The sequence below is a fragment of the Podarcis erhardii genome (assembly GCF_964252035.2).
Source record: "Podarcis erhardii genome assembly, chromosome: 2".
Classification (NCBI taxonomy): domain Eukaryota; kingdom Metazoa; phylum Chordata; class Lepidosauria; order Squamata; family Lacertidae; genus Podarcis; species Podarcis erhardii.
The window spans coordinates 38,208,952-38,229,852 of NC_138498.1; the positions used below are offsets into that span (position 1 = coordinate 38,208,952).

Consider the following 20,901-nt stretch of genomic DNA (forward strand, 5'->3'; position numbering starts at 1 on the left):
AGAAACAGAACTGTTAGAATCCACCTTTAAGACACTTTCAAGAATGTATAACTTGCTGCTAAAATGGAATACACAGGATGAAACGGTTAAAACAGCTATGATAAAATGGGCACAGGACATAGGGCATAACATTATGTTTGCTGACTGGGAAAAGTTATGGACCACCGGTATGAAGTTTACGGCATGTAATGCCTTGAAAGAAAATATTATGAAAATGATATACAGGTGGTACATGACCCCAGTCAAGCTTGCAAAGATATACCATTTGTCTGATAACAAATGTTGGAAGCGTAAAGAAGCTGAAGGAACATTCTTTCACCTCTGGTGGTCCTGTCCTAGAGTGAAGACCTTCTGGGAAATGATATATAATGAGCTGAAAAAGGTGTTTAAGTATACCTTCCCTAAGAAACCAGAGGCCTTCCTTTTGGGCATTGTCGGCCAGAGTGTGCAAAAGAAGGACCGAACTTTTTTTATGTATGCCACAACAGCAGCAAGGATACTCATCGCTAAAGGCTGGAAAACCCAAGATTTGCCCACACTGGAAGAATGGCAGATGCAACTGATGGACTATATGGAACTGGCAGAAATGACGGGCAGAATCCGAGACCTCGGAGAGGAACTGGTGGAGGAGGAGTGGAAGAAATTTAAGGACTATTTACAAAAATATTGTAAATTGTACGAATGTTAAGAAAGATGTAAGATTCATAACAATATGGCTCCAATAAATTAGTAACAAGGAATATAAATTTAAATGTAATTGAAAGATAAGACAAATTTTGGATAAAAAATATCCTAGAATTAATTTTTAAAGAATAAGAGTTATTTAAACTCTAAAATTTGAGATTCAATATTGGACAATTATATAATACAAATTGAACTAAGTAAATAATTTGCTAGAAAAATTTATGTGTTTAGAGTGCAGGAACAAGAGATGTGAGGAAGTCCAAAGATGAGAATGAAATGTGGTTAATGAAAAAGAACATGTTTTTATGTATGTTGTTGTTTATTGTTTAAAAATTTAATAAAAATTATTATAAAAAAATACATGAAACAAAGGAAGCCATATTTAATCATGACCTCATCTTCACTTCCGCATATATTAGATATGTTTTCTTAGAAAAGTGTTGCATCCATGATGCAGTACATACTACGAAGATTTGCCAACCCCCGCTATGCTTGGACCTCAATGCGCTTATTAGACAAAGACCATTCCATATCACTTTATTCCATCATTGGCTGACATAACAAGGTCTTACAAATGCATGTTGAAATACATAACATATTTTGGTTATATTCCTTCAGAATGTTTAAGAATAGATAACTAGCCAAAGCTGCAGGATCCATTTCTAATCTCCTTCATGTTTTAGACTCTGATTAAAATGTTGAATTCAGGTAGAATTGACAGTTTGGGCAAGACACCTGATGGATGAAGAACATGGTCCTTCAGCACATTTGATTGTGGTATCTTGGCTTTTCTATGCTTATGGCATGGCTGGTGAATTTTTTTGGCTGTGACATTTTATTGCCAGCTCCAAACCCCTCCTGGATTCAAACAGACATTAGCCATCATGTCTCTCTCTCCAGCCCATTGTTTTACTGTGTTACCTCACTCCTAACTTCATACTCTAAGCTTCCAGCCTACATTGCTTCTATTGCTTACCCCTCTCTACTGTAAGCTCTCTAACTGCAGAGGGATGGATGAGCCCTACTCAACTGGAGTCTCATTCCCAGTTCCTATGATCCTTTGCTGTCTTAATGATCCATCATCCAGGTTATCACCTCACACAGGAGGTTAGTCCTGGCTTAATCAGCTTTTGACAACATCACAGGAAGCACAAGTCTTAGCTGAATGGGCAGATGCTGTCACGACATCAGCATCCTGAAGGTCCTCTTCAGGGTTACCAACAAAAGTGCTCCTCTGAAATGTGGAACAACAAAGAGCACCTCTCTGCAGCCACCTGTAATGAGTGAATAGGACAATACAGGAAGATGCAGACATTTTGAGACCAACCATTCTGCACAGTCCCAAGGCTGACAAAGTGGACTAAGGACAGTATGTGCAGTGAATACTGAACTGGTCCTCAAATTAACTGAACATGCAGACACATCTGTGGTGAGTTTGTTTGCTCAAGATGACCATTCCCATTCACAAAGCAATCATCCAAAGGACTGTATGTTGCTGTTAAGAAAATGGAAGGTTGGCATCATGTTACGCCAACAACTGCCTATGAAGCATTTTTTTTACTGAAATGAACTATACCTTTCAGTGGGGAATGACTGAGGAAGGTAAATAGGCTTCATCCCTATTTAAGAATAGGTATGGAATCATCCCTACAGTGAAGTTTTCCAGGAAATTTCACTTAGCCTTTGTGGGAGGCAAAGTCAGCAAAAGTGTCATATCTGCTCACATGGGAAATGGAGGGGAGAGCCCTATAGCTCACAGCATCTGCCACCAAGTGTCCACAGCTGAGGCGATGGCTGGCAAAGTGTGTGCTAAGGTGGAAGGGAAGGGACTGAACTAGCTTCTCATCCATGGATGGGGTCATTTCTAGGTCAATGGATGAGCAAGGCTAGAGGGGAGTGGGAATTCTGTGTTGCCTTTACCCACACTTTGTGAACAGCAAGCAGCTGATGTTTGCCTAAATGCCAGTGCCCGGTGCTAGACTTCAGAGGCATTTTCTTTTTAATAAATACAAGCCCATTGAAAGGTGGGAAATGATCACAGCTGCCCTGGTTTCTTCTAACCAAAACGAATGCAAATCTCATTTTTAAAAGAAAAGAAAAAATGAATCCCCCTTACATTTTGTGCCTGATTTGTGCATAAAACTTCCCCAGATTTACACAAGCCAACTCCATAAGTCATTCACTTCCCAATCGGGTCCTATATCTTGATGACCTTTTAGAAACCAATGACTGCTTTTCTGTTGTTATCCGTAATTGGAAAAGCACTGGAGATAAGAAAATTTATAGCAATGAATGATCTACCTGAGCAAGACAATAAAGAATATCAGGCAGCAGGAAGGGGGGAGATGGTATGAAAACACAGGCATGTGTGCACACCACATGCACAGAGGACAAAGATGAACTTTGCTTTAAAACGAGTTGTTCGTGCAACCCTGTCATCCTTCCACCCATAAGACAATAAAGATGAGCAGGCAGCTAGAAAGGGAAGTGATACTATGTCTTCTTTTCCTTACTCACCCCTGCCTGACAGATCTGAATTGACCTTGGCTTACTCTTAATCCTTACCCACACATTCTCCCGTTTGCCCTTTTAACAGCAGCAGCTTCCTGAGAGTTGCTGTTGTTACAGATATTCATCCTTCTCAAGAGGTGCTCTAATAAGCAGAGTAAGGACATAACTTTAGTGCCCTCAGGCAGCACCTCTTTGACCCTTGGATGCACTTTGGAGATGGCTATGCAGATATTTGGCTATTCCAGTGTATTACAAGTCCAACAAAGGTAGCAGAAATGATGACATACTGGTTTTGGTGTTCTGCACTGGTGTGGATAAGATGGATGAAGGAGTGCTATAATCCTTCCAGATGAATATATTGACAACTAGAAGCAGTTTGAGTGTGTGTGTCTATGTGTAGCCACAACACTTGCTTCCCAGCAGGTGTGTCACTTTTGGTTACCAGGAGGGAGGGATGAGGCAGTGGGCATATCAGTGCAGTATGGGAACACAAGCAGGAGTGCTGGATTGGCGCCACCAGTGCACAGTGCCGGCCTCCCTGGTGCCTCTCCCTCCTGCTAAATGGCAGTGACACACCTGCCAAGAAGCTCCTGATGTGATTCTGTCCCATGAGCTGAGCTGGTTCTGTTTACAGCTCAAAACCTCCACAGGAGAAGGGAGAAATTCAGTTTGGTTCATATTTTAATGTAAATGTGCTTAACGGTAATTCACAGTTCCCAAAAGATTGCCTGCAAAATGAAATGCAGGTTTTGTGGGGAAATTCAAGCCACAGTACTCTGAATTTCATATATAGTTCTTCATAATGCACATAAATATATGCATTTGTGGGAAATGTTCTAAAATGCATGTGTTAGTAAAAAGAAAACAAAAAAATGCATTGTACTAGAATAAATTGCTTACAAAACCATGAATATTTGGCAAAAATCCATACAATGTGTTTATTAGGAGAAATAGGCACTTAAATTCTGGGAATTTTTTTTAGGAGAACTGCCTTTTAAAACAATCAGAAACTGATGCAAAAATGTAGAGAATTGAATTTAAGATTGGAAACAATGAAAAATAGAGAAACCAAAATTGAAAGATTCACCTGTCCATACCTAGAGTAGTAATTTCAATGGTCTTTCCTGTGATACCTGTGTATTCATTTGGTTTTCAGGACTTTCTGAAGGCTTGCACTGGCTACTTCAGGATGGCCTGATCATAATGAGAGGCTGGCCTTAGCTGTCAATATGATGGTCAATGTTGTCATTCATAGAGGGCCTGTTCTATGAATGTTTGGAGGAGCTGAAGGCCTTAAGAAAGTTGGAAAGATGCTTGGAATGTCTGACATTTGAGAACACACTACAGTGGCCATTTAAAGATCTATGCTGCAGCAGTGATAGTGTTGTGCAGGAAATTCAAACCTCAAGTTGTCAGAATTGTTAGCAGCCCATGGTGACCTGTTTGCCAGAGGAGTTCATCTGACACAACGTGGACTTTGCATTTGGAGTATGTCCAAGCCAAAATCACTAGCATTTTGTTAAATTTGTTTACTTTATTTTTGTTGTATAAGTCTTTACTCTGGGTGGTGTGTGAGATGTGTAGGGACATGCCTATCTTGGACTCTTATTCACTGTTGTGAAAGTCTGGAATATTCCGTGCATGATGGGTGGCAAATCATTTTTCGACTGAATTCTGCTTAGTTACAGACTGGTTTTCTTGTCCTGGTAGATGATCTTCTACTGGAGGTTTCCTTCTCAACATTAGACTTTTCACCCTGGCTTTTGGCATGGAGTAACATCACGCATAACTGAACCAACAAAGTGACTTGCTGGGCATCCATGAACAGCTTTGGATTACTTAATATAGAGCTTAGCTGGTCCAGATGCTTGCAGAGATAATATACAGAGGTGGAAGGGTCCATGGGATCAGTTGCCCCGGGTGCAACTTTGTGAGGGGGCACAAACAGGCTATTTCATCGAAGCCTGGCTCCAAGTGAGAAGGAGCTGCACCTTGGCTGTGGCGCTAGTGCCTGGCTGTAGCTCCACCCCCGGGGTCAGGCCTGACCTGGGGGAGGAGAGTACAAGAATGGGAGTTGTCTTGTGGATTTATTTGGGGATCTGAACTTTTATCATTTTTTGTGAATATATAAAGCAATTAGGAGAGATAATCAGAGGTCACATATTATCTACCAGTCCTGGAGCAGAAATCTTGACTCTGGAGAGCCAAGAGTAGTGAATGAAACTATTAGCATGATCGTTGTTATACTGAATGGAAAGCACAGGAAGAACATCTTTCATAAAAGTAGTTACTTTATGTAGGTCATGGACTGATTATTAGCCTGCATTTTCTATAGCTGACCATCGCTGTGCTTATATAGCATGGATGAGTGCACCCAGGCTGGGAACATACATATGTGGAATTCTGGTTGAATATATAGATCTGTGCCCCTCTCCGTACTGATGTTTCCGTCTTCTTTTGCTGAAGTGCCTATATGCAGAACTGCTTCTGACTCTCTTTAATAAAACAAAACAAAACAAAACAAAACAAAACAAAACAAAACAAAACAAAACAAAACAAAACAAAACAAAACAAAACAAAACAAAACAAAACAAAACAAAACAAAACAAAACAAAACAAAACAAAAGCTGGTTGAGTAATGTGTTGATGAAGCTATGTATATCATGGGACTAGCCACCCTGTAAAAAAAGAAAGAAAAATGTGGCAGAGGCAGGAGTGTGTGTGTGTGTGTGTGTGTGTGTGTGTGTGTGCTACTTGTCACATCATGAGAATTATTCAGTGGGTGCCCATGACATTTGTGCTGCCAGAAACCATGTCAAATTCTAAGAAATGGTGGCACAATCTCCTGAGAGAATTGCGTTGTGCGACCAATGCAATATTTGAGCATTGGGAAAATGTGCTATCTTGGCAACAACGAAAAAGTGCCGAAGCTCAGTAGGGGAGCATCTGCTTTGCATGCAGATAGTACCTGGTTCAGTCCCCCTGCCACTACCATAGCATTTCCAGGCAGGGCTGGGAGAGAACCCTAGAGAGCTGCTGCCAGTCTGCAAAAACAGTACTGGGCTAAATGGAGCAATGGTCTCACTCAGTATAAGGCAGCCACCTATGTTCCTGAAACATACTCAGAGTCAAGTAGTAATTTCATGCTCTTTCAGCTCATAGGAACAGTGATTGAATTTCCCCCCTGAACCTCAGGCTTTATATACATTATTTACACAATGAGTACCGTCTGACTGGTTGATTATGTGTCCCTCCTGGAGCCTGATTGGGCTGCTGCTGCAGGCCAATCAGTTGTTGCATCCTCGTATCCTACCAGCCTAATTGGCTGATTAACTTCCTCCTGGGGTCTGACTGGGCTGCTCCTGCAGGCCAATCAGGTTGTAGCATTCTAGCATCCTACCTGCCTATTGTTCTGGGATCCAAGCTTAGTACATAACAGTTCCTATTAGGTGAAGCTGTCCAGGTTACCCGGGCCAGTGCTGCCATGCAGCAGGGTGAAGCAACTTCAGGAACCTGAAGGAGGTGAGGAAATAGATGAAGGCAAGAATTAGCATCTGAATGGTGCAGCAAGTATTCTGGAGTGTTGGTTCTACAGCGTGGGAAGGAACACCACCACTTGGGTTCCTCTTCAGGCAGCTAACATGTCTGTTGGGTCATCCACAACAGAAGAGTAATGGCTGCTTTCCTTATGCAAAACCAAAAGTTATTTATATATATATATATATATATATGAACAGATTGAATAGAAAGAGAGGGAACAAAGAGGACCAACAACATGTGAAAATGATTCCCAGCAACATTTGAAAATGCTTCCTGTCATAAGATATCAGATTGCTACTGACAAAACATCACTAGCTTTGAAAAATTAAAGGATGGCTTTCATATATATATGAATATATATATTTATTTCCCCAGTCCAAGTGAAAGAACGTGCCTACAAGGTTTATTCACAGCCAGTGATTCAGAGATGAAAAGGTGCACCGAAGATAATTTGAAAGGACCGTTCACAGCATCCCACCCTGCTTTTGCATACACATCTCCTGGGGCAAGAGAAAGAGGCCCTGACAGAAAGCCACTGACATTCCACTGTGAAGGGAGTGTTTAGTAGAGGCAGGTCGCCCAGATGCCATTTGACGCTGCAATATGCAACCTCAGGGAAATCACTTTACAGATGGGAGGAAGCGAGACACCCTGGGAGATAAAGCGTGGACAAGAGTATTTGCCTCACAGGGGTGGGTTGTCAGAATGGATTAATGTTGAGGCCGAGAGAGGGAATATGAGGTGACTGGAAAAGTGAAAATCTCATGCAATAAATTTATTCTCCTAGTTGAGTTGGGGCAGTGGGGGTTGCAGCACACACATACCAGGGATTATGGTTTAAACGACAAACCCTGGTCAGTTTCAAAGCAAGCCAACTCCAAACTATGGGTTATGAAGCAGGCTCGTTTTACAAACCAGAGGTTTTTTGACATTGTGATTCCTGGTTTGCATGTAACAACAAGTCAAGAATCATGGAAGATTCACATACCCTCCAATATTTCTCTGATGAAAATAGGGTCATCCCATTCCATAATGATACTTTTACTATTTATACCCCACACATCTTACTGGGTTGCCCCAGCCACTCTGAGCAACTTCCAACGTATATAAAAACACAACAAAACATTAAACTTTTTTTTAAAACTTCCCCATATAAGATTGCCTTCAGACAGCTCAGGGGTTGGATAACTCCATACCCTCCAACATCTCTTCAATGAAAATAGGGACATCCTAAGGAAAGTGGGACATTCCAGGATCAAATCTGAAACCAGGACGTCCCTGGAAAATAGGAACACTTAGATGGTCTGGATTCAGCTAACTCTTATTAAATCATTTTCCTGCTGGAGGGTTGGTAGTCACATGAGTCCCAGTGCTTCATGCAGGCTTCTTCAGTTTGTACCTTAGCATTATGGATGAAGGGTCTCCATGTGAGAATTAGGAGTGCAAATCAACCAAAATAAATAAATAATGATTTGATCCATTACTTTAGCTTTTAGGCCAGATTCCACAATTTTTTCTAAAAAAAAGGAAAGTCAGTAATTAGGGGTCTGATTGCCATAATTTTCGAGTAGAACTAAAGGCCCTGCTTTTTAATTCAAGGATTTCAGTCATAAGAAGCAAAATCCATATCAGGCCCAATGCAGCCCTAAGGCAAGCCCTACTAAGTTCAATGCAAATGACTGGGTCATCTTCATCTCTAAAAACAGATGACATACCAGAAATGCAGGGTGAGGATTAAAAATTTTCAAATGCCAGAATTTCACAGAGATCTAATTAACAGTGCCAGATTCAAGCAAAACTGACATTAGATAGACAAACGGATAGATGTGGCCCAAGAGAATCTTCTGGGTGAGAAATGCCACTAACCTCTTTGCTATTCCCAGTTTATTAAAGATGGGGGTCATGACAAGCAGCTGATTCTGTGCCTATAGATGCAAAAGATCTCTGAAACATGTGGGAATAAAGTTGAAGCCTACCATTCTGCATGGACTCTGCCCTCTGTATGGTGACATGAGAAAACCAACTGTACACCAACAGCTTATACGTGGCTAGGGTCATGCAATTATGTAGTAAGAATACAACAACAAACAATTCTAGCTATTTGAAGGGATAATTGTGTCTTTCAAAATCTTTATGTCTGGAAATAGGAAACCATGAAAGGCGTGTGCAGCAAAAGTAGCATACACACAGGTAAGAGGTAGAATTTGACTTAATACCTCTTGCACAATGAGGAACTAGAGATGTAAGATGAGCTACACTTCAAAGCTACCCCAAGTGCCAAGCAAATGAAAGCTAACAAAGAAAACCAGCTCTTCAGCTCTTTGAGGGTGTTTCTCCTCCTCCTCGGCACTTTAGAAGCTAACTGGTTTATTGTGTTTTGAGCTTTCATAAACCACCTTCTTCATCAGATGCATGAAACACAAGTGGGAAAGAAATGAATTCAAGTGGCTGGCCAGGTCCCTTTCAAACTCCCTATTTCTTCTTCTTAAGGCTTATTTAAAATGTGACGCTTAATGCTTAACAAAAAGCTTTTCATCTGAACAATCCTATCTAGTTTAATGGACTGGGAATTCTCCCAATGAATCTTACCTACTGTTCTTGGGAAATCTGGGTGGGCAAGACAAAATGTTCTGTTCTACCTGTCTTGTATTAAAAGAGAGCCTTTCTTAAACTCTATGAAGAAAAGAGGGCACTAAACTGAATCTGCTTACCCCTTTCCCCATCATATCATCACCATTAAAGAAAAATTTCCATTTTTGTTGTAAACGGTCATTGTATCATTGCAATGATAGCAATGGGTTGTAAATTTCTTTTCGGTGTGTGTGTGTGTGTGTGTTTTCAAGTCTTCAACACATGGATGGGGAATGTTTTTGAAGTTGAAGGCCACATTAAGAACAGAAGAAGAGCCACATTGTCTTATTGGCTAGGGCAAATTCCAGTCATGGGGTGGGACAAACTCACATATAATCACAAAAAGCCATTCCCCATTGAAACAGAGTCATTGGTAATTTCCCTTCCATTTTCTTCAAGTACTCTTTTATCTTACAGTTTGCAAGTGGCAACCCAATTCTCTAGCACCTTTAAGCTATTCTGACAGTGTCAAAGGCAAAAACTAATCAGTAATCCTAGTAGATGAATCATAATAATAATTTATTATTTATACCCCGTCCATCTGGCTGGCTTTCCCCAGCCACTCTGGGCGGCTTCCAACAAAATATTTAAAATATAATGAAACATCAAACATTAAAAACTTCCTGAAATAGGGCGGCCTTCAGATGTCTTCTAAAAGTCAGTTGTTTATTTCCTTGACATCTGATGGGAGGGCGTTCCACAGGGTCAGTGCCACTACCAAGAAGGCTCTCTGCCTGGTTCCCTGTAACTGTGCTTCTCGCAGTGAGGGAACCTCCAGAAGGCCCTCAGAGCTGGACCTCAGTGTCTGGGCTGAACGATGGGGAGGGAAACACTCTTACAGGTATACTGGGCCGAGGCTGTTTAGGGCTTTAAAGGTCAGCACCAACACTTTGAATTGTGCTCGGAAACATACTGGGAGCCAATGTAGGTCTTTCAGGACCGGTGTCATGTGGTCTCGGCGTCCACTCTTAGTCACCAGTCTAGCTGCCGCATTCTGGATTAGTTGTAGTTTCTGGGTCACCTTCAAAGGTAGCCCCAAGTAGAGCGCACAGCAGTAGTCCAAGCAGGAGATAACTAGAGCATACACCACTCTGGCGAGACAGTCTGCGGGCAGGTAGGGTCTCAGCCTGCGTACCAGATGGAGCTGATAGACTGCTGCCCTGGACACAGAATTGACCTGTGCCTCCATGGACAGCTGTGAGTCCAAAATGACTCCCAGGCTGTGCAGTTCAGGGGCACAGTTACCCCATTCAGGACCAGGGAGTCCTTGAGCTGGCCTCTCAGCCTCCAACTGTGTCAGGATTCCTGCTGCTCCTGAATTCAGGGTCATGATACTAAGGGGCTTGGGATCAAGATGTCTGAAAGACTGTCTTCTGCATATACTTAAGGCTTAAGCCTTAACAAGTGAAGCAAGGTAGGTGCGACCAAGGTGAGGGCATTCTTGGTTGGATACCGTGGTTGTGGAATGGCCTGCCCAGAGGCTCTTGTCTAGCACCTTTGTTATGGTCAGCTACTGTTTACATGGCCTACTGTTTACATGACCCTGAAAGCTGTCTGTGGACAAATGCCACCTCCTTTGGTCTGAAGCAAGATAAGCACCGCACCCCACAGTCACCTGGACATGCTATGTATGTTTTAAGATGCCTTCTTCTCTCTATAGATATTTTCCTGCTGCAGGTTGTTTAAGAATATTGCATTTTAGCTGCAATTTTTATTTTATGTTTGTAAGTCAGACACAGAACAATATTACTGGACAGCCTTATATAAATAATATAGCAGATAAATAAATACAGAAAAACCCCTACATTTCCATTCGTACTGAATAAAGGAGGTGCCCAACTGGTATTGAGATACACCGTTTATTTGGCAGTAAGCATAGTTTCTGGAAATACTTTTCCCCCCTCCTCTCCTCCTGCACTAAAGACTGCTCCCTGTTTGCCTGTACAAGAATTTGGTAATACAATCAGACACTAATAAATTCATTTTCTACTTGACTGCTCATTCATTCAAATGTTAGTACATAGGAAGAATACAAGCTTTGCAATTGTGGGACTTGGCTAATCAGTTCATAATGAATAATATATATGAAAGAGATAACTGAGATAGGCACCCATCTTGCAAGCTGACTGCCAAAGGCAGATGGGTATGTTCACCATCAACCTTCACTTACTAAGAATGACCTTCCAACAGGGTAGAGCCAGATTCAGGGGCAGGGAAGATGATTTGTACACAAAAGGTCCCAGGCACACACTTAGATAACGGGTGTCAGGTATCATGGCAAGGGAAATGCACCAAAGAACCTGGAGAATTTGCTTTAATCAATGGATGTAATTCCATTGTCCCCCCCTTGCTATAGATCACCTTAAGCACCGTCGGAGGAAGGGTTATGCATAAATATCCTGAAACACTAAGGTAACCTTAAAATGCCCTTGTGTACATTATCTATTTTCCTCCCTTACACCCCCACACCCCATGTGGCCCCAGGCACTGGCAACCTATGCTACATCACTGGTTGTCACTAGGCCCCAGTCATTCAATGTCAGCCAAGTGAACTATGCTTAAACGTTAGGCAATTCCACACAATTTCCTTACCTTAACCTGCCACTTATTTCATTCCTCTGTCATTTATAAAAGTAAACTTCAATAAAGGATAAAGGTATTATATACATATCAGGTCTACATTAGCAACACATTTTAGCACTGCTGTATAAATATACCATATTTTTCGCTCTATAACACGCACCTGACCATAACACGCACATAGTTTTTAGAGGAGGAAAATCCGTAGGCTTGCCACCCGTAGGCATTTCCTCCATAACACGCACAGACATTTCCCATTACTTTCTAGGAGGAAAAAAGTGAGTGTTATGGTGCAAAAAATACGGTAATTCTTAGTGCCTAAGGCTTAAAGGAGAATATGGCGAAGAGGCTCAGAAAAACAGACTGAAATAAGCCACCACATTTCAGAGAGGTAAACACCGACGCAGGCCTAATCCACTGCAATATACACCAGATTGTCCTGAATCTTTGTTCATCAGTAACTCTGCTAAAGCTGGCTGCAAGGGAACAGGCAGCACAGAAATTCTGGAGCTGTTCACCTCCATGTACACCTTCAATTTGCTGGGCAGCCATTTTCCAAACTAGCAGCCTTTAAGCATCCTGCTAAACTGTGTGTTCTGTGCAGACAAGTCTTCAAGCAAGAATGATCCCTGCGCTCCCCTCCCCTACGCACACCTCATACAAAGTCCAGACATGCACAATGAGCTCCTCCTGGATGCTTCCCAAACATCCTTTCCTTTGGGGGGGGGGGAGAAAGAGAGGGAGTGCAGGGCAGTTGTTTGTGCGAAAGGTGCCCCCATGTCATCTTGCTTTATTTTTTTGACATTGCAGAGCTCCCAAAGAGTGATGCGGTTACCAAGGAAACCAGCAAAGAGGTACACAGGGGTTGCCGCCACATTGTGAAGTGTGAAAAAATGCCAGCAATCCACGGCCAAACTCGCTTGGCTGGCGCTCTGCCAATTACTGCCAACTATACTGTATGGTTGGCAGGACAAAAGGGTGTCTTGTAAAAGGGAGTGGCGGTGATGGTGGTAGTGGGGTGTGTGTGTGTGAGAGAGAGAGAGAGAGAGAGAGAGAGAGAGAGAGAGAGAGAGACTCTAAAGCAGCAGCTTGAGCATCTGCTTCAGTATGAAAGGGTTAGGGGTCCCTGCTATAGGATAGCAGCCCAAAGTTATTCACTCACAGAGACATCTCTGCATTAGGAGTGGAAACATAAATTCATGCTGAGACGGCAGCCAAGGACAGCCAGTTGTAGGCAGCTGTGGCAGGCTCTACCTTTTTTATGGCTCCCATTATGAGAATTCTATTATGGTTGGCAATTTGCAATAATCAATTTGAAATCACAGTTTGATTAGTTAATCCACCTTTGCTTCATGTCTCTTGAGGATTTGAATCTGAAGGGAATTCAGGAGGTAAAATCAACAGCACACCTTTTTGTTGATAAATAAACACACACGTGTGCGCACATTTATACAGGTTTGCATATATCAAGAGAGGCCAATTCAGAGCTCTCATGAAATAGAGCACTCTGGAGTAGTTCACACTGAGCTCCCAGTACCGATTACCAAAGGAACTGGCCCCTTCAACAGCAGAGTGGGTTTAGTGTAGTAGTGAAGAGTCTAGCTGGCAACTCAGGAAGTTGCGTTGCAAAAATTCACCTATATTGTGAACCCACTAAGTGGTCTTAGGAAGCCACCATCTCTGAACTTCAGACCCTGCCTTCCCCATCAGTAAAATGAGATGGAAATAATACTGACCTAATTTACAGGATTGTTGTGTGGATTACAGCGAAATAAGGGTGGTAGCACGCTTTGAATGTTCTAACCCACTCTATAAATGCTTAAGCATGCTACAATGGCAGTGAAACATGGAGATGAAATACACTCAAACTGTTAAGTAGCTGCACTGCTGGGCCTTCTTTCCTTCACCAACTTAGCACCTTGCCAGCATTGCTAGGGCTGATGGGAGTTGTAGTCCAAAACACCTAGAAGATACCAGGATGGTGAAAACTGTTTTAACTCATGCATGTTCATGTTGAATGTTGTACTAGGGTAGCCAAGGTTTAATGTGACAAGAGCAGAAATAGCTTGGAGGTGGAGAAAATTGGTCAACCAGAAAAACAGTAAGAGGTCTGCTTCTGTGTATATTCAGGAAAAGATATGTGGTATGCAGCTTAATAAAACCTTTAAAACAGCAGGAGCATATGAAGACTCTGCATATGGTCAGAGAATTTTTCACTCCATAAAAATTTATTTTATCTTCTGGTTGTTGTTTATTATACATATATTGTGGTGCTTATGCAGCTTTCATTATAGCCAGCATTGTTATCTCTGTTTTTAAACCACCCTTTGGATCCATGCTGGAAGAAAAGGTAGAATACAAATATTTCAAACAAACAAGACTTGTGAACACCACACATCTCTGACTTTCTGTTTGTTTTAATGGCAAGAGGATTCCATGTGCCTTAACGGTACCCACTCACTCACCATCTTTTTATTTTTAAAAATCTGTGTTGTAACTTTGGGTTGCTACTCTATTGTCCTAATCTGAGAAAGCGAACATACTATCATTTACAGGGGCACACCCCACCTAAGAAGCTAAGTAGAACCCTGCTGGATGAGATCAAAGGCCCATCTGGTCCAGTGACCTGTTTTCCAAGTGGTCAACCAGATGCCTCTGGGAAGCCCACAAATCGGAACTGTTAAATTGTGGGTGAACATATCAAATGACACAGCGATTCTTCAAACAGCTCTTGTTTATTCACAGGCCTGAACTGAACTGAACTGAAGGGTTCAGTCAGCCTGCTTATATAGAGCTCCACTACAACACAACTGTAACCACTTTCTGTAACTATCCAATCACTGAATGTCACTTTCAATCCCTTATTTGCATATGTGGACCTGAGTGAAAACTATCTACAGTATCCCCCTGCTGGCCCAGGGTGGGAACTTCAGTACATAACAGGAACCAAGACAGTTTTCCTTTTTCACAGTTGCCTTCCCAATCACCAAAATTGCTTATCTTTTAGTCTAATTTAGGGGCATGTTCCACTGCTCAAAAACAGCTGTTAACACCACAGTAGCGTCATCCTTTGGATCCCAGTAGACACCAGGGGCTTGGGAGAAAGGAACAAGTGGTTCACATTTAAAGAAGAAAAATCAAGTCCACGCAGCGCCAGCAGCAACCTTCAGAAGAAAGAAAGAATCTTGCTGCAAGTGGTGTTACCTGGGAAAGTAATTAGGGATGGTATTTACAGCCTTGCTACCATTTTAATGTTGTTTTGCATCTGTTCTCCTTACACTTGGAGAATAGACATAGAGGGGAACATCTGTTTTCAGCTGCAGTCAGACGCGACATTCCCCAGCCAGAGATTTCCCTGCTGTTTCAATGGGCTTTAATTATGTCTGTTTCCGTAACCAGGGTCAACTCCCCTACTGCAGACAGACACAAGCCTTAGCTTGGCTCTGAGCCTTTAAGTAACCTGGTGCTGCTCAGGTTTCCTTTCTTTTGCCTAATCCCCTGCTCACTACAGTAATATGCCAGAGAAGTGCAGATGTCACCTCCACTTTGTAGAGACAGACAGGCATCTAGGCTGAGGGAAAAGACACCACAAAGGAGTGGAAAGCACCGTAATCAGGGTCTTATCCCAACTGACAAGATAAAGAGTATGAAGGGAAGAGAAGGATCCTTCTGAATGAACAGGCAGCCCTCGGGGCCCTGTCAGTTCCACTCACCAGGAAGATCTATATGGAAATCTGTCAAAGAAATTTGGACAAAGCTAGGAGGAAGCTTTAAAAAGGTACTTGTAACACCTTCCCAGTTTATATACAAAAATCACCCCCCCCCAAAAAAAAAGGGTCATTAAGGATGGGAAAGGGCATGTCCATTTGCAATTGAATTGCTGGAAGAAAAAGATGTTCCTTAGCCTCAGGGCTCAGTGTAAACTCTATTCCTGAAGTTTTACTGCATTTGCCAAGAATTTCTTGCCCCAAGGTGCATACAGATTATGTCACCACAGGATGTCACTCTGCTTTAGAAACTCTCAGGTTTTTCCTTTGCAACCCTGCCTCTAATTCAAAAGGCAGGGAGAGGCGTTTTACCCTCAAAGTTTTACCCTCAAAGTGTAGAGAAAAAAACTTTCAGCTCCAATACCAAGGACTTGTCCAGACAGCTCTAATATTAGAGATTCAGATCACTTCCAATTCCTACAGTCCAGATGTGAGAGACTGCTGAATGGTGCTCACAGCATAACAAAGACCAGCTGTGGTGGCTTCCTGCGAGTGATCTGTGGGAAACACACTTGCCCTTGTCTGGGGCAATTCAGAAGCTTCTAGTTTTGTGCCACAACAGGCAATCAGGACAGGAAGGTACCATCTGGGCAAATACTAATGTGACAAAAACCCAAGACAATAGCAAGCAGCTTTGCTGAAGGGGTGATCTCTGCTTCTCTCTCTGTCTCTCTCTCTCTCAGACACACACAAGCGTCCCATTCTGGAATAGGATATATTCAGCAGAAAATAAGAATTCACACAAGTTCCAAAACTAAGGAACTACTTTGCTCACTAGCCTTATTTCCCAACAGATGCTGGATCTGATGCTTCCATACAGATACAGTTTGTTTTGTGAAGAATGGGAGGAATCCACCATAAAGTGATCATTCCATTAGTGCAAGCATTCTGGCTTACCACGAAAAAACAACATTGCCCCCGCCCCCCAGTGCTGTTCCAGGGGCTTTCCAGGATACACACCCTCTGAGCCAGGGGGTGGGAGGAGGAGAGGGGGGATAGAAGAGTCATGCTAAAGCAATCTTGCACTACAGTTCTACTCTCTTTTTTAAAAGTCAGGATTTCTGTGGTCTTAAAAGAGACAGAAGAAACACCAGCTATGAAAACACCCCCTGCTCCCTAACTCCTTAGGGTCAGGAATATTGAACTCTGTGGCACACCAGGTATTACTGGACTCCAATTCCCTTCAGCCCCAACCAGCATAGCCCATGCTCAGGGATTGTGGGAGATGTAGTTCAACAACTTCTGGAGGGCCACATGTTCACTGCCCCTGCCTTAGAACAGAGAAAACACAACAAGGGGGCTGGATTCAAAGAGCATCCACTAGCGCAATGGGGCTTTCTTCCCTCTCGTTCCTCTGTGCACCCCCTGTACACCCCAAATTGCCTGGGCTGGAGGGAGAACCTCCCAGAACAGTGCCTCGGGGACGGGAGATTGTTTCATCAGGCAAGAAGAAATGCTCCCACTGACGGAGTGACCTCCTTAGCGCTGCATTGAATTCCTCCCAGAAAGTTTGGACATATTCCAGGAATATAAGAATTCTCTCTTTTTAAAGAGGTGGCACTGTGGGTTAAACCACAGAGCCTAGGACTTGCCGATCAGAAGGCCGGCGGTTCGAATCCCCGCAACGGGGTGAACTCCTGTTGCTCGGTCCCTGCTCCTGCCAACCTAGCAGTTCGAAAGCACATCAAAGTGCAAGTAGATAAATAGGTACCGCTCCGGTGGGAAGGTAAACGGTGTTTCCGTGCGCTGCTCTGGTTCTCCAGAAGCGGCTTAGTCATGCTGGCCACATGACCCAGAAGCTGTACGCCAGCTCCCTCGGCCAATAAAGCGAGATGAGCGCCATAACCCCAGAGTCGGTCACAACTGGACCTAATGGTCAGGGGTCCCTTTACCTTTTACTAAACGTTAGCAATATGCTTTTTCACTAAATTCCAGTCTGACTTAAGCACTTCTAAAATAATCACGATGCTTATATACATGTTGAAGTACAACTAGCAGTAAGGGAAAAGCACAAAACGCTATACTTTTTACTGCTGGTGTATAAACTTCCAGGAATAATTAACAATATTTCTTCACCTAGGCACACTGTAGCAAGATCACCACTGTTAATATGCAAGCGTTAGTAAAAATGGACATACTCATAGGAGTGAATATTACTTGTAGCATAAACAAATACACTGATTGGGTTTAATATCACCAATATCATCCCACCGTCACCATCAGAGCTAGCATAAAATACTGGCTGTGTACATAAGGCCAACTGCTAAATTAACACACCTCTGTAATTTCCTCCTAACCCTTATTTATAAGGCAGAGGGAGAAAGAAAACACATCCTTTTAGAACCTGACATTTTTACCCAAAGCATAAGCAAAATAATTCTAGAAATAAACCCTAGAAATGGTTTCTGAAAGTGTGATAAGGGACATAAATGCATACAGAGGAGGAAAATCCCAGAATGTTTGTAAATGCCCATTTCCTTTATATACACACTCCAATACAAATTGACCCAGCAGAGGAACCTTTCACATGTGTTTAACATCCACCACAAGATGGCTCCCTGTGCATTTCATTTAACCATTCACCAGTCCATTCACTTTCTTCAGTTAACTGAATATACTGCCTCACGAATAGTGCTGCCTGCTTTTAAGGAATTGCCTCTTTCCAAGACACCTATAGAACACAATGAATACACCTCTGTCTCAGGAAAGTAAACAGGAATTAAACAATAGAGAATTGCTATCAATCTGAGGCACTCCTTGTGAGTTTTCTTGGAACACTAGGCTTGCCATTGTCAGAGTACTCCACTAAATATTCCTTTAGTCTGATCCAGCAAAACAATTCATGACCTTGCTTTGCAACTTTAACCCTAGAAACACCTGTCCCCCTCCTTCCTCTGATCTTGCTGTTCATACAAGCAGAATGGGAGCAAGGAAGCAGATCAGAGATGAGGAACCTGTGACCGCAATATGTTGTTGAACATAATCACACATGAACTCCAGCCAGCAATGCCAATGGAGAGGGATGATGGGAGCTGTAGTCCAGCAACACCTGGAGGGCCACAGGTTTCCCAACATCATTGGGGCCCCTGGTCGTCTTAGCAGGTGCAACTGACAACAGCAGTGGTGTGATCTGTGGCAGGCAGCGAAAACCACCCACCATTTTAATAACACAGAATATCCTGAAATAATGTTACTCAGAGATGCTGAAAGGATTTTAAAAGAGTGCATGATTTCCCAGACCCATCCATTAAAATGTTGGCATCCATCTGTCTCGAGAGATAATGGAGTGCACCTCCAGGGGTGAAGTCAAACTGCTGCATTAGCAGTACCAAAGTGACCTCCCTAGGGCACAAGCCTGGGCAGTGTGTATGGAAGTCCTGGGCTGCCCACACAACAAGACCCCTCTCTCATCCTTGCTGATGTGGTCCAAAGGAAAGCAATACGTTTGGCATCAGCTTGGCTGCAGGAGCTACCAGAAGATGGCGTACAAAGCACCATCCAACCATCAGGGACTCCACTCCAAATTCTTGTAGGGTTTACTCCTTAGCCTTTTCTTCTCCTGAAGATACCCATCCATTACTACCAGATAAACTCAAGGTCAGGGGAAAAGATAGCACCCAGTGGCAGACTTTGTGGTCTCAAATTTCAAGAGTGTGCTGTGGAACACTAAAATTTAGTGCCCCCCAATCTCTCTCTCTCTGTTCTACAGCAGTGGTGTGGTGCAACCCTCCCGTGCTGTTGAAGCAGTCGCACTACCCTAAAACTGCCTCTGTAGGTAGGATGGAAAACTATGTTTTATTTTTATACCACCTTTTACTCTAAGGAGCGCAAGGTGGTGTGTGCATGGTTCTCCTCTCCCCTTTTCTCTTCACAACAACCCTATTATACTGAAGGACAGTGACTGGTCCACTGTCATCCAGTGAGCTTCATGGCTGAGCAGAGATTCGAACCCTAGTCACCCAGGTCATAGTCCAACACTCTGTCCATTGCATCACACTGGCTTTCAAGGTTCCACATGTGACCGGTCCCTCCTAGGCAGAGAAGCTAAGTTAGGTTGAGTGTTGTTGTTGGGGCATTTGAACCTTCTAATACCCTCAGTCATATGAGTCTTTCTGAAGAAAGGGTGCAGTAATCTGTGCAGGGGAAGGATGGCAATTAAAAGTGGATTAGTAAATTAAGAAAAGGGTAATGGAAGGCAGGAGTTCACATCCTCTCCATTTTCCAGAAGGAATCAGGTACATGTGGTTTGTGTTATGTGAGTCCTGCATACCACACTTGTGATCAAGTCATAGAATAAAAACATTTCTATGGAGTCTGGAAAATATTTGAAATATTATACTTCGAAATACAGCATAACCTCCAATTATCCAAGTCTCTTAGGCTGTAATCCTATACTCACAGACTCCCACTGAACTCAGTGAAGCTTACTTATGAGTAGACAGGTATAGGAATGCACTGTTCGTTACCCAAGTTCACTTTTTGTTGTCCCTTGAACTAGCTCTCTATATTAAGCACCCCATCCTCTGCCACAGACATCTGGTTATCCATACATTTTGGATGCCTCCCAATGCTCTCTGATAAATGAGAACATACTGTATATACATTACCTTTCAATCTATAAAGGTACGTTTTACTGTTGGAAACCACAAACCTGCATATAATTCATTGCATCATTTAAAGTGTCATTAGCAAATGCTAAAGTTTCCCAAAGTTAGTACACACTATCCCAGCTGTGGAAGACAATATATTTGTAAAGCAGCTAGGATTACAATCATAAATAGGTACAAAATGGAAGGTGGAACTGATCCAATGCAAGCTATAATTCCTGTGAAAAACCAACCATCAAAATCCACAGTAGTAGGGGAAATGGCACAACTAGAAGTCATGACACCCACCCCCAGCTCCACCAGTGCTCAATAGCCATGATGACCTAATCAAAGTTCCACAAAAGACAAGCCTAGTCTGCAACCCCAGTTCACATAGTTCTTACCTGGCTAGGTTGGGCTGCAGAATCTTTGATGCTGACCTTCCCATGAAAAACCATTCAAACCCATCCTCCCTGAAGACCTTCCTGGAGATCAGTAGCATCCCTGTGGGAGGAAAAAAAGATGAGCTGAAAGGAGGAAGAAGAATCAACTCACAATGACAAGCTGACTTATTTGTATTGCTTTATATGATGTTGTACGGA

General features: G+C 42.7%; 1 protein-coding gene across 6 annotated transcripts in view; it reads right to left on the reverse strand.

Annotated features, from left to right (window-relative positions):
* Nucleotides 1–20,901, reverse strand: part of TNRC6C (trinucleotide repeat containing adaptor 6C) — a 425,196-nt gene that overhangs the window by 386,561 nt on the left and 17,734 nt on the right. For all 6 annotated transcript variants that reach the window (XM_081850638.1, XM_081850636.1, XM_081850635.1 and 3 more), the window contains one exon: nucleotides 20,704–20,803. In XM_081850638.1, coding sequence (XP_081706764.1) covers nucleotides 20,704–20,757 — 54 coding nt within the window. In that variant the 5' untranslated portion in view covers nucleotides 20,758–20,803. Of the gene's footprint in view, nucleotides 1–20,703; nucleotides 20,804–20,901 lie in introns of those variants that run through there.